This window comes from Erythrolamprus reginae, chromosome 2 (genome assembly GCF_031021105.1).
Source record: "Erythrolamprus reginae isolate rEryReg1 chromosome 2, rEryReg1.hap1, whole genome shotgun sequence".
Classification (NCBI taxonomy): domain Eukaryota; kingdom Metazoa; phylum Chordata; class Lepidosauria; order Squamata; family Dipsadidae; genus Erythrolamprus; species Erythrolamprus reginae.
In genome coordinates, this window is record NC_091951.1 from 79,536,825 (window position 1) to 79,551,075 (window position 14,251).

At 38.1% G+C, this 14,251-nt stretch overlaps 1 protein-coding gene across 4 annotated transcripts in view; it reads right to left on the bottom strand.

Moving 5' to 3' along the window:
* The window catches only part of FLNB (filamin B), a 110,996-nt gene that overhangs the window by 60,214 nt on the left and 36,531 nt on the right, over positions 1 to 14,251 (bottom strand). For all 4 annotated transcript variants that reach the window (XM_070738433.1, XM_070738432.1, XM_070738431.1 and 1 more), the window contains exons 2-6: positions 7,405 to 7,653; positions 6,498 to 6,595; positions 5,181 to 5,328; positions 3,775 to 3,893; positions 2,053 to 2,130 (exon numbers count right to left, since the gene is read on the bottom strand). In XM_070738433.1, coding sequence (XP_070594534.1) covers positions 2,053 to 2,130; positions 3,775 to 3,893; positions 5,181 to 5,328; positions 6,498 to 6,595; positions 7,405 to 7,653 — 692 coding nt within the window. The remainder of the gene's footprint in view (positions 1 to 2,052; positions 2,131 to 3,774; positions 3,894 to 5,180; positions 5,329 to 6,497; positions 6,596 to 7,404; positions 7,654 to 14,251) is intronic.

Consider the following 14,251-nt stretch of genomic DNA (forward strand, 5'->3'; position numbering starts at 1 on the left):
CAGAGGGCTGGGGCCACCACAGAGAAGGCTCTTCCCCTGGGGCCCGCCAGACGGAATTGTTTAGTCAACGGGACTCGGAGAAGGCCAACTATGTGGGACCTTATCGGCCACTGGGATTCATGCGGCAGAAGACGGTCTCGGAGGTACTGTATTCTGGTCCAATGCCATATAGGGCTTTATAGGTCATTACCAACACTTTGAATTGCGACCGGAAACTGATTGGAAGCCAGTGCAGGCCACGGAGTGTTGGAGAGACATGGGCGAACCTAGGTAACCCCACAATAGCTCTTGCGGCAGCATTCTGCACGATCTGAAGTTTCCAAACACTTTTCAAAGGTAGCCCCATGTAGAGAGCGTATGTGACAGACCATCTCCTGACTATGAAAGTTGTTGTGGTCACATAGCATCAGAGGTGGGCTGCTGCCAAAACGGCTCTGGAACATGAGTGTGGGATCGAGCGCAATTATGCTTCCTGTACATCAGACTTCTATGTTTCTATGTCTCTATGTTACCTGTGCAGGTAGCAAACTCGTGCATAGGGATGCGCGTGTGGGGAAGTAAAAAACCTTGCTGAAAAGTCCCTGTGTGCAATTTTGTTACCTGCACAGGTGCAGGAAGTATAATTGCAGTCGATTCCGCACTCGCATTCCAGAACCATGGAGCTGCAGGCAATTAGTGTTTTATGTTCATCTATTCTATACTGGAGCTGTGCACAATTAGGCCTTCTGGCAGCAGCCCACCTCTGCATAGCACTGAAGTATCTCCACAGCCATCTCTTTCCATAACCAACCCAACCAAATTGCTTATCTTAAAAAGACATGTTTAAAGTCCCTGCCACTCAAGGGGATGTGTTTCTGTGTTGAGGACTCTTTTCTTAAAAAACACTCCATCTCCATCCCTGAGATTTGGCTAGTGCCCATTCTCCTGTATTTTAAAAAGGTAATGAAAATGATCCCTTGTCGGTAGAAAAGTTACCACTGGCACTGACATGAAAATAGTGTTAAGGAAGCAACAACATGGTGCTTTGAAATGAGCACAGGGATGCTGCTAGAGCAGGGGTGTCAAACACAAGGCCCATGAGCCGGATCCAGCCTGTGGAGTGCTTAGATCTAGCCTGCTGGAAACCCCTCCGGAGCTCCATTTTCACTGGCAGAGGGTTGCAGGAGGCCATGACAGTCAGAAGCACAGCTCAGGAGTCTGTTTTCATTGGCAGAGGAATCAGGCTGCCGCAAGTGCCCCCGACATCAAGCAGACCACACCAACTCTGGCCACACCCACTCCAACCAACCCAGCCCTCAATGAAATCGAGTTTGACACCCCTGTGTCTCCTTAACTCAAATGATTTATTTTCTTGGGATACAACTTTTTTGAAGATGAATTAAGAGATGCAGCTTGCATCCATGTCACCTCCAAAGCAAATTTTTGTGTATGGATCTGAAGTACTGAAAATCCCTGAATAAAATATATATTAAACCTAATATGGTTACATGGCTGTAACGTATCACGTTTTTCTGTTGGAAACAGACATTTTCTTCCAGTTTACATCAAAAAATGACCACTATGGATACTAGAGTCACTTAACAACCAAGGGATTTACTTAACTACTGTGATAATTCACTTAATGACTGCTACCAAAAAAGGCATAAAATTAATCATGGTCACTGGTGACCCACTTAAAAACCCACATGACTTACAACCATAATTCCAGGTTCAATTACAATTGTACATTGAGGACTACTTAGAGACATGGCTGAAAAGACATTTAATAGTTTAAATAAAAGTGGATGAGATGATTTTAAACAAATCAAAACCCATCACAATTTATTTGGGCCGAATTTCACAAAGTCCCAGAAATATAAGATAAAGCCTTTGCTTCCATGAGATGCTTCATAATTGGTAGACCAAACTAAAGATGCTGGGGTCACAGATGTATATTCCAGAAGGAGGAATTGTTGTGAAGTATAACTATTGCTGCCACCACCATACATTTACAGAAAATATTTCTCAGTTCAAGTTTTCCTCCCTATATACAAAGTCTTCAAATTGCCTTACCTTGTGAAGACCTGTAACTTTTGGCAAGTACTGAACAGCAAATGTCTTGTTCTTGTCATTGTCAGGTGTCACATTGGCCTAAAAAGGAACATTGGCTCAATATATTCACTAAGAATTGCAATCATTTCCTGGTATCTAAGCTTAAAATAACACCTTTGGAAAAAATGCTCCTCCACAAGAAAAGTTTACTTCACTGTAACTTTTTCATCCCAAACAAACACCGGAAAAAATTATCCCATTGAAACAAAGCCCTCCATTAGAGCATGATAATAGACGATGACATGAAAGAGCCAATCTTAATTTTCTAGTTAGAGAAGTGTCTAAAATTGTTTTGTAATGCAAGGCCACTGAAAAACCTATTGGATTCATACTTTAGTCTAAGTTTCCATTGAAAATGTGACTCAGTGAAGCTAATAAGAGTAACAGAAGGATAATCAAACATGCAAATCAAACCTATATCAGTTCTAAATCCATCAATAAAGGGTATGTAACACAAATTCACCTTAGCACTCAGATCAATCTATACATCAAAAGTGTACTGAAATAGATATGATTTTGCCTACCAACAGGGTAACAAAGAGTGTAAGCTCCCTCATCATAAATCCTAAATGGCTTAGGACCTGTCCGAAAAAAATATGTCCTGTTATGAACATGTCTAGATATTAAAATCAATAACTGAAGATGTCCCTAGAGTTTGTTGATATACACAGAAAAGGCTGTGCTCCATCAACTTTTCCTGAGTCCTTCACAGAATGTTAGGAAAAATCTTTGGGAAATCTATTTGGCCTCCAGTTTCCCTACCTTTAGAATAGCCAACCACATATCTTTTCCCATTATTTTAAAGGTTAGTTTTCACATTCATTTTTGCAACTTCCTCTGTTTTTGATATACAGTGATCCCTCGATTATCGCGGGGGTTACGTTCCAAGACCTCTCGTGATAATCGATTTTCCGCGGTATAGTGGTGCGGAAGTAAAAACACCATCTGCGCATGCGCGCCCTTTTTTCCATGGCCGCGCATGCGCAGATGGTGGAGCCGGGGAGCGACGAAAGTGCAACTAATATTAGATAAACATCTACAGTATCTAAATAAATAAAATAAACATCTCGCCGCTCGTACGTTCGCCCGCCCGCCTGCCGCTCATCCATTCGCCCGCCTGCCGCTTGCCGCTTGTCCGTTCGCCCACCCGCCGCTCGCCGCTCGCCTGCCCTTCGCCCGGCCACCCGCCGCTCGCTCGCAGCTCGAGAGCAGGAGGGGGAGAGATAGAGAAAGAGAGAGAAGGAAAGAAAGAGATGAGAGAGGGAGGAAGAGAATGACAGGAAAGAAAGAGACAGAGAAGTGACTCTTGGTATGACGTCATCGGGTGGGAAAAATCCTGGTATAGCAAAAAAACCGTGGAGTATTTTTTAATTAATATTTTTTGAAAAACCATGGTGTAGCGTTTCGCAAAGATCAAGACTGCGAAAATCGAGGGATCACTGTACTGTATTCTAACTTTGTAACTGTTCTAAAAATTCAGATAACTGACATATAAAAACTGAATAAATAAATAGCTTAGTACCTGAACTGCAAGGAATGAATCCCAGGCCTTATGCATGCACTATAGTCCCATAAAACACATTCTAAATAAATACTCTGGTATTTATATAATTATTTTCCAATTACAAGAAAATATATCTGGAGCAATTGTTCATTCTACCCAAGATCCCAAAATAAGCACACCTCTTCTCTGTTTCCTTCTGGATCTTCTATGAAAACCATTAATTCACCTTGACCAGCACTGATAGTATCAACAGTGAAGTTGGCAGGTTGTCTGACCATATTTCCATGAGGTTCAATTCCTGTAAACACATTTTAAAAACATGCTTATATGTAAAGATATTCATTTACTGAATCTTGATATGATCTCAGAATTAACACTGAATTAAATTATCATGACTTAATCACTACTGGCAGACAACTTTAAGTTTGCTTAAGTCATCCAAAATAGTGCCCAGCAATCCCATAAATCTAGCTTTGCAATGCTCCAATGCTCCTGAACCAGCAATTCCCATTCTTTTAATGTTTTCTTCTCCCTCACATATCTATGAGATTTCTAAAAACAAGTATTTATACAGTCTTCTACTTTAGTGTCCATAAAATACAAAAATTACAGCATAACTAGCACAAGAATAGCTTCTGAAAACTGCCTCCGTAAAATTTGAAGTGGGCATGGTCTACAGATTGTGATAACTTTGTTCCTTAAAACACATGCATGTTTCCATTGTCTTGGATGATTCTACTCTCAAGAAATCTTGTTTTTCTCCAGGGAGTCCTTTGTCAACTATTCTTTCCATTGTTTATAAGATTCAAATGTTTCTCCAAACAAATTATGAGTTAATGTAATATTAAATATGTCCAGAAATTCTCCTAGATTTGAAAAAGTCCTGCAAGCTTACTTATAATAAAAACAGCTTATAATATACAACAAACAAACTTACACATGTCTTTTTAAGATACTGTACACACATAACAGAACTGTGTATGTGTGTATCTTTTTTTTTTTTAAACTTTCCTTGGGTGAAGTAATCTGGCTTCAAATAATATCTATGACTTAACTCTCTTCATGTTTTCATCTACTTTTTCAAGCTAGTTATCTACCTGACAGTTATGGAATACAAAGACTTAAGTCTAGAGAAATAGACAATAATCTGTTCAAGAATGTGATGTAAAGAAACATTATAGATACAAAAATAATAGCCTTGCTGAACTGGTTCTCACAGGATTGGGGAATTCATATGAAAGTAGGAGTGCTTTTTGGACAATTTCCAAATTTCTGAATGTTAGCAGTGCACCAAAGGAACACAATGAAATATAGAGATGTTTGGCGATATAGTAAGAATCAACTAGCTCTTCCATCAGAGTTATAAATAAACCAAGCCTTGCCAATTTATTATTTAAATCTATTATAACTGCCCAGTTCCAATAGTGTCTGCACAGTGTAATAAACAAATAAAAATCTATAAAAACATATGAAACTTAAAATCACACAGACAAATTAAAACAAAACAAACAAAGCTCCAAAAAACCCTTTTTATAATACATTAATGCCAGTCCCGAGACCAAAACCAGATTACGTAGCACCTTACCTCTGCCATATGCTCTTGCCTTCTTTGGATTAAGCTTAGGTTTCAAAGGAGCACCTGGTTTCAGCTTTGCTTTGGGGAACTGTGACAAATAAGTCATAACAGAGTGTTCGTCCACATCAGGATGTATGATTTCTTCAGGAGCAATGACCTAAAAAACCATTAAAAGGACAGTATTAAGCAAGCCTTCATCTTCCTTGCCAACATTCTCCTTTAACTATTTGTTTAGGTTTGGAACTATGGTTAACTAAACACATTAATAAAAGCAAATAGCCTTTTCAAAAATGTGCATAAGGTTCTAATCTACCTATTAAATTATACTACTACTGTTATTCAAAATTGAGGAAGTGTTATCAGTTTTATCATATATTTTTAATAACTTATTGTTTTAGGAAATTCAGTGTAATGTTCTTCTGGTTCCCATAGATATTACATCTATATAATAACAGATATATCATCATCCCCCCCCCCCAAAAAAAGCAACTATAAATGGCATGATCTGAAATGTACATAAAAACAAACAGAGTCATTAATCTACTTTAACACCATCTCATTCAGGTGCTATTTAGACATGTTGGATTACAGTGCAAATATTTCCAGCTGAGAAACATTTTTCTCAGATTGTTTTTCTATTTTTACAGTAGAAAGAGAACTGGGCAGCTCTGTAGGCATTCAGACTGATTTTTATATACTTATAAGCTAACTGAATCCTTTTGTGAACAGACTCAATGAATTTTCAGTTAAAAATGGGATTGGTACTATTTGTAAATAATAATAATAATAATAATAATAATAATAATAATAATAATAATAATAATACACAATTTGGACAGAAAAACAAGAAAACCCATGACCATTCATTTCAAGCCCCAAAGTATTTTGCCATTATTATTATTATTATTATTATTATTATTATTATTATTATTATTAATCTCTTTTATCCATTAAACATTAAACTCAGTCAACGGAGCATTTAAAGAAGTGACACAAATACCACTGACTAGTGCTAATGGTTGGTATGGGTTTCTGCCAGCGTCCTAGGTATCAACCAAGTATCTTCTTAAAATATATGTTGTTGTTGTTGTTGTTATCTTATTGAAAATGAAACCTTCAAATTCAAATATATTCTAAAAAAGCTTTCACAAAGTAGCCACTTCTATTTCATACAAGAAGTACATTACTTGGATAAACACATTATTGGATTAGTCACATTCCATATTCTGACAGGTGAATAATGTTGTTCCTAAACATTAATCAAATATGGCTGTTTAGTTTATAGGCTACTCCTTAGATATACTGAAGCCTCTCCCTTTTCCATACCTGAGGGACACCTAACCAATCATCCGCTTGCTGCATAGCTTCACGAGCATTATTTACAGGCTTCTTAGGATCCCAATTTTCCCAGTCTGGGCAGAGACCTGAAGATAGGAATTAGGGGAAAATTAAATCTCTGTCATTAAAGAAGCATGTACATTTAGCCAAAAACTAAAGGGCGATTTGTCAGCCAAAACTTTCAGTGCAGAGCGAAGCCCAAACCCCACCCACTCCACTTGGGGAGTCAAGAAGGGAGAAATTGCTTTTACAATATAACAAGTCTAAAGATTCCAAAGTTGGGCATTTTTTCAAGAAATACTGATATTGATGGCATCCAGTACAGCTTCCACTTTCTATGACTCTTTATCAAGCACAAAAGTTTTCTTAGTAAAATACAATTTTACATCATGGTTGAAAAACAAGCTCTGAAAGCTCATTCCATTTTAGCCTTAGCCAGGAAAATCAGCTAGGTGACTTTGGGCCAGTCACTCTCTCTCAGCCCAACCTACTTCATATGGTTGTCTTTGTAGGGAAAATAAGAGGAGGATGGCATGTTGAAGAAGCCTGCTGCCTTGAATTATTTGTAAAAATAATTAAAAAGGGGGTACGGATAAATAAACAAAATAAATAAATAAGACTCAGACTTTTTTTTAAATAGTCCCAGCTGTCAACATTAACAGCATGGTTCCCCATTATTTTGGAACAGAAAAATCAAAACAGTAGCTTATGCCCTAAAGCTGCCCCTTTTAAAAAACCCTTTAAGCACTTTTTTAGCCCTTTTTTAGCAATATCTCCCATACCTCGCAGTCCACAAAATGCTAAGTGCAAGTCCAGATTACAAAAAAGTTATTTTTGTCCAAAGCTCTGTTATTGTTATATGCCATGTAAAAAAAAAAACCCACAGGAGGCTTACCTGGAGCACAGCTATCAACCAAGGCACCTAGTGCTTTTCCATCTTGCCAATTTTGGTTGAAGTTTGTTATTGGCAGATATGGGATTTTGTTCTGAATCCATCCCAATAGTCTCTGTTTAGGTGTTTGTTTCTTGGCATCATCATCTCCTTCATCTTCCCACACTGGCATAGAGATTGAATAATGGAGGATAAGGGTCCATACTAAGCCTAGGATTAGTTTCAAATTTCCATCAACAATAGCTTTACTATCTGAAAAGAGAAAAAGAGAATTGCCAGTCCATTAAGGGTCACGTTTATACAGGCAGTCTTCAGGTTAAGAACAAATTGTATTCATAATTCTGAATTTAACTTGAATTTGTTGATAAGTCAGAATTCATACTTACAAAGAAGCTATTATTTAAAATGGCAGACAGTATTGTCTTTCCTCAGATGTACTTAAACTTATATACCACTTCACAATGCTTTACAACCCTCTCTAAGGGGTTTACAGAGTCAGCCTACTGCCCCCAAAATCTTGGTCCTTATTTTACCAACCTCAAAAGGATGGAAGGCTGCGTCAACCTTGAGCTTCGAACTGCCAAATTGCAGACAGTCAGCAGAAGTAGCCTGCAGTACTGTACTCTAACCACTGTGCCTCAAGCTGATGAACCACCAAAGCTGCACCATACTTTCAGGAACCGCTGAAAACAGACTACATATTTAAAACACACAGCTTCAGTGGTTTGTCAGCTCAGGGAAGGTGAATGCCACCCCCTATTTTTAGTAATAGGCAGCCCATTTGTATCCAGGGGTTGTCTTTAAGTGAGACATTCTTAGCCCCGGGATCTTTTCTGTATGTGAAAGAAGGTATTTAGTCTGCTATAATGAATCACAGTCAGGAGCTTGGATTCCCAATGCGCGCATATGGACAGCAACGTGACCACAGACTCCTTTCTTGGCATCTGTCAAATCTCCATACCCATATTTCTGATTATTTAACTAAAATTATAAGGAAAGCGAGCACACTGCAAAGCCAAACACCAGTCTCAACCATAACCTTTATTTCCAGAAATAAATATCACATGGAGGCTTTCATAGAAAATAAAAAGTATAGAGTTTTCAGCCCAATGCTTTTTTTGGCTGGCTGCCAAAACTAAAGACAGACTTAAGCAAAGTTAATAGAAAGCATTATGAAGAAAGAGAGGGGGATAAAGAGCAACTTCAGTGGGAAGATATTTTATGAACGTCCATGCCCACCATGGCACCCCCTGCAATATATCAATAACCTAAATGGGCCCACTAACCAAGAATGGTTGGGAATTCCTAACTTGGATTCAAATGAAGGTACAAAATTTAAGCATATTATCATCTCAGCAGAAAGTATACTGCTCAAAAAAAATAAAGGGAACATTCAAAAAAGACATCCTAGATCTGACTGAATGAAATATTCTCATTGAATACTTTGTTCTGTACGAAGTTGAATGTGCACAACAGCATGTGAAATTGATTGTCAATCAGTGTTGCTTCCTTAGTAGACAGTTTGATTTCACAGAAGTCTGATTTACTTGGAGTTATATTGTGTTAAGTATTCCCTTTATTTTTTTTGAGCAGTGTATATTGAGGATCTACTGACAATTTCTAAGCGATCTGTGAAATCTGCACCCTGATCGCATTCGACTGGTATCAGGGTTATAGTGAAACACAAAGTTCACATTCAAACAGCGCCAAATATATCATATTTAGCATAATACCTTTTCTTTCAAAGGAAAGAATGTTTGTATAGCTTCATGGGGCCATCATGGTAGTGACAGTGGGCAGAAAGATAGGCCTATATTTTTGATAGATATACATAAAGAAAGTAAATATTTACTATTATTCTTCCTGAAGAATGAATTGTTCCTTGTAGCTTAATGTTTCACCTATCTTTCTAGGGGCTCTGGCTTAATACTTAACTGAGCAGGAAGCCAAAGAGATGAGTGTGAAGAATTGGAATACAAATTTCAAGAGGGTTGTCTAACTAGCTAGTAACACAAGGCAATTGCTCTTCTGTCAGATTACAATTCTGTTTTGATTTAAATACTGGAACCTGGCCGACTACTGTGCTGCACAGGAACAATGAAGATCACAAATCCATACATCTAAGGATTAAACACAACCTATAACACAAAGGTCTGAACCATTTGTTTTTCAGCTCATGCCAAAGCAGTTATCTCACATTTGAGTTTTAACCCAAGGTATTGGAATTTAGTAACAGATTTTCGTGAAAAAAAAGTTTGCACTTTTGGTACAAAAATGTTGTTATGAAATAAATGCTTTAAATGGCGCAATGCCTAAAGTTTGAGCAAAAGAATTCTACTTGCTTGAAACTATCAGCAAAACTTTTTTAACCAATTGTTTAAGAACAGAGACAATGATATCATACCTAAATAAAACTCTAAGCCAAGACTCAAGGCCATCTCACGTTTGGTTTCTTGCTGTGTCCAAATAATTGCCTCTGGGATGCTTGCAGTCATTGTGGGTCCTTGTAGAGAGTACTGGAAGCATGCCAACTTCAGCCCAAAAGGAACTGATTCTTCAAAATCTTTGGTAAGACCTCTCTCCCTCATTAATTATACAACTCCCCTTTATAGACATCCAAAGCAGCAGCTATCGCCATGCTTTGTGCAAATGAATTATGCATTGTGAGAAGAGGTATCCTAGTTAGATTAGATAGGTAATATTTAGCTAATATAGTAACTGCCAATAGCTCTGGAAAAAAAATTTTTTTCAGCAGTGAAATGCAAGGCTTGAACCTGAGATCTTTCACATGCTAAGTCTATAATTGATGCTATATATTGTTCTTCTGTTCTAAGTAACAGGTATGTAGGGAATAGGAAAAATCTAGAATAAATGAATGATATAAATAATTTAAATTTCTAAGTTGCTGACTTGACCATTCTGGGTCTAATAAGATGTTCAAAAATTGGCTAGACAAACCCCTACAGTTTTCTTGTCAAAGAAATTGTTTGCCACTGACTTTTTCTTACGGCGGAGAGAATTTGACTGGCCCAAGCCATCACACACATGGCTTTTTAACTAGCACTTCCCCAAGGTGGCACTAGCATTCATGGTCTCCTGGTTTCTAGCCTGATGCCTTAATCACACTTCAGTGTTAGTGAAATAGAAAGCAAGTACAATATACTGTGTTCCTAAATGAAATTTTGGTGGCCAATTGGATTTGGAAAATCAGCTAACACACAATTAATCTTGTGTGTATGACCCAATTATTGTTGTTGGATAGTAAATTACTCTTCAAGTGCTGTAATGGCAAACTAAGAACTGAATGCAAAACTCAAATCTGGCCACTATAGTTAATAGAGATTGAGGGATGCCTCAGATTTGATTCAGAACAAATACTTCAGAATACACAGGAGTACAAATGCATCATCCAACTTTTGTTTCATTAAGACAACTATAGATGTTTCCAGAACTATGCAGCTACAATTTCCGCATAATCCCAGAGAAAGACATAACTTCTTTAATGAGTCATAAACTGAAGCTGCATTTGCACACCGGTGCTATGTGAAACAGTTCTAAAAAGCATTCCACAGCTCTAATAATTAAATATCTTATGAAGCAACTTGCAATGAACAAGCACTATGCAGAAATTACAGGAAAGAAGTCCACAGACATTAGGTTATGCAAAGTTCTTTTCCGGGATTCATGCAACACCAAACAACAAAGTTTATTTGTCTTAATTTGAGGTGCAAGATGTGTTTGTTTCAAAAAGTTGCCACCAGGTGTGTGTCCATGCACAGGTTGAAGCCCCCCCCCCCCTTTTCCCTTTTCAAGTCAAATAAAAACATAGAAGTCTGACGGCAGAAAAAGACCTCATGGTCCATCTAGTCTGCCCTTATACTATTTTCTGTATTTTATCTTACAATGGATATATGTTTATCCCAGGCGTGTTTAAATTCAGTTACAGTGGATTTATCTACCATGTCTGCTGGAAGTTTGTTCCAAGGATCTACTACTCTTTCAGCAAAATAATATTTTCTCATGTTGCTTTTTATCTTTCCCCCAACTAACTTCAGATTGTGTCCCCTTGTTCTTGTGTTCACTTTCCTATTAAAAACACTTCCCTCCTGAACCTTATTTAACCCTTTAACATATTTAAATGTTTCGATCATGTCCCCCCTTTTCCTTCTGTCCTCCAGACTATACAGATTGAGTTCATTAAGTCTTTCCTGATACGTTTTATGCTTAAGACCTTCCACCATTCTTGTAACCCGTCTATATAAATATGCTGCACAATATTACTAAGCCTGACCTAGTAAACTTTCACCTGTCCATGTGAAGTAATCTAGATGCGGTCATTTGTAGATTTTATTTCCCAGGTAAGGTTAAGAGTGAAACTTTACAAAGCAGGCAAACTGCAGCTAAGTGTTCAATAATAAAACTCCTTCCATTGCAGACAATAATTTTAATGTTACTGGCTTTGATCTTTTGCCTAGTCAATTAAGAGTGTAATTTGCACCAGATACTGTCATTGTTGATTGCAATCTTAAATTACTTAGGCAACTGAACTACCAGTCTCAAGTTATTAAGTCCTAAGGCTGGAGGAACAATGTTTAATTATATTGTAATATTTAATCGTAGATGCAAAAGTATGCTTACAGGGCAGACATTTATCTCCAGGAGATGAAATTCCCTTTGTGGCTGCATCTTGGACTCTTATTACAGTATCGTAAAACCTTAAACATGCCAGATTACAACAGCAATTGCTCAACAGCCAAAATGTATTTTTGAAGTTTAAGGACTGTGAAAATTTCTACCCACAAACTGAACTTGCACAATGCTGAGGACTCTGCTAGAATGCTATCATTTATTGAGCTGCTGCAAAGTGTAAGAATTTATATCACATTAGATAAAATAGCCAAGAAGAAGGAATGCTGTGACAAACTATTGAAGGACAGTTTAATCTATGAGAAGCCCAGTGTATGATTCGCTCAGACCTACTGAACAATTTCTTAAACAATGGAAGTACAGTATATGTATTTTTTTTACAGAAATTAATAAAATACTAGGTAGTAAGTGATCTATTTTCACCCTCTTACTTATTTTTATATTACACAATATCATAGCAGACTGTGTGAAATGTTACAGGAAACATTACAGTCTTACAATTGTACGATTATCCCTTTGATACTGCTGGGATTGGACCCGTTCACTAACCACTAGCCCAACCCCATGGAATAGCCTTTTTAAATTCACCTTTTCTGGGGTTTCTATTTTTAAGTGAATACTTTTGCTATGCAATCACCATAGGGTGGGGATTAGGGGGAGGTAGGTTCTGATGCTAGAAATATGGGCTAATTGTTCTCCGCTCCCTGTTTGGAGGCATGATCTATGGAGGGTGATCTAACTCGATGAGCAAACTGAGCTGAATCCATGGGCTTGCACAGGCCTGCGCACCATATCACCTGTTATCTACATGCAACTCATCAAGCAGCCTTATGTGGCCTGATATTTTTAAAAAACAAATTCCCCACCATCAGGAAGGGACAGCCAGTACTACTTCCCTGCAAAATATACAGTGGTACCTCTACTTATGAACTTAATTCGTTCCGTGACCAGGTTCTTAAGTAGAAAAGTTTGTAAGAAGAAGCAATTTTTCCCATAGGAATCAATGTAAAAGCAAACAATGTGTGCGATTGGGGAAACCACAAGGAGGGTGGAGGCCCTGTTTCCTCCCAGGAGATTCCTAGAGAGGCCCCACAGAGGCTTCTCCCCGCCTTTTCTGGCCCTGTTTCCTTCCAGGAAATTCCTAGAAAGGCCCCACAGAGGTTTCTCCCCACCTTTTCTGACCCTGTTTCCTCCCAGGAGATTCCTATAGAGGCCCCACGGAGGCTTCTCCCTCCCCTTTCCGGCTACAGTTTCAGAAGCTCAGATTTCTAAGTGGAAAATGGTTCTTGAGAAGAAGCAAAAAAATCTTGAGCATCCAGTTCTTATCTAGAAAAGTTTGTAAGTAGAGGCATTCTTAGGAAGAGGTACCACTGTATGCTGTAGTGTGCCTCCAACACTGCTGCTTCACTAGCCATCAACTACAGGACGGTGCACCAACCTGCAATGACTTTGAACTTACCACTGTGTCCCTTTTTCCACTACATGTTGTACAGGTCTGGTCTACTGATTGAAGTGGTAGATTAAAATCTGGGAGACCACGAATTATAGCCTGCTTTAGGCACAAGACTCTTGGCCCAAGGAAGAGGACATTAGCAAAGTACTTCCAAAAAGGCTGCCAAGAAAACTGTACAAATTTCCCTCTGTGGTCATCAGGAGTCAGCAGTGATGTGTAAGAGAAGAGGCTGAGATAGAATGATTTAATTCCAGGATTCCAAACACAGCACTCATGTGCCCATTGAACTTCAATCCCACCCACTTCTCTGCCCCTTCTGTTTACTCTATTTTTAAAAAATCAATTGTACATACTGTAAAGCATCAGCTAAAACTTACATTTTATTTTCAACCTTTTCTAAAAAACAGAAAACGCTGGAGGGGAGAGGTTTATAGCCCAGTGTTTTGTTTACTAATAGAAACATAGAAACATAGAAGACTGACGGAAGAAAAAGACCTCATGGTCCATCTAGTCTGCCCTTATACTATTTCCTGTATTTTATCTTACAATGGATATATGTTTATCCCAGGTATGTTTAAATTCAGTTACTGTGGATTTACCAACCACGTCTGCTGGAAGTTTGTTCCAAGGATCTACTACTCTTATCCAAGGCTTTGGTAAACTGACACTTTTGATGGTAACAATATGTTGTCCAACTCCTAACCATGAGTTGTTATTCAATTGAGTTGAATTCTCAACCACGATACAACC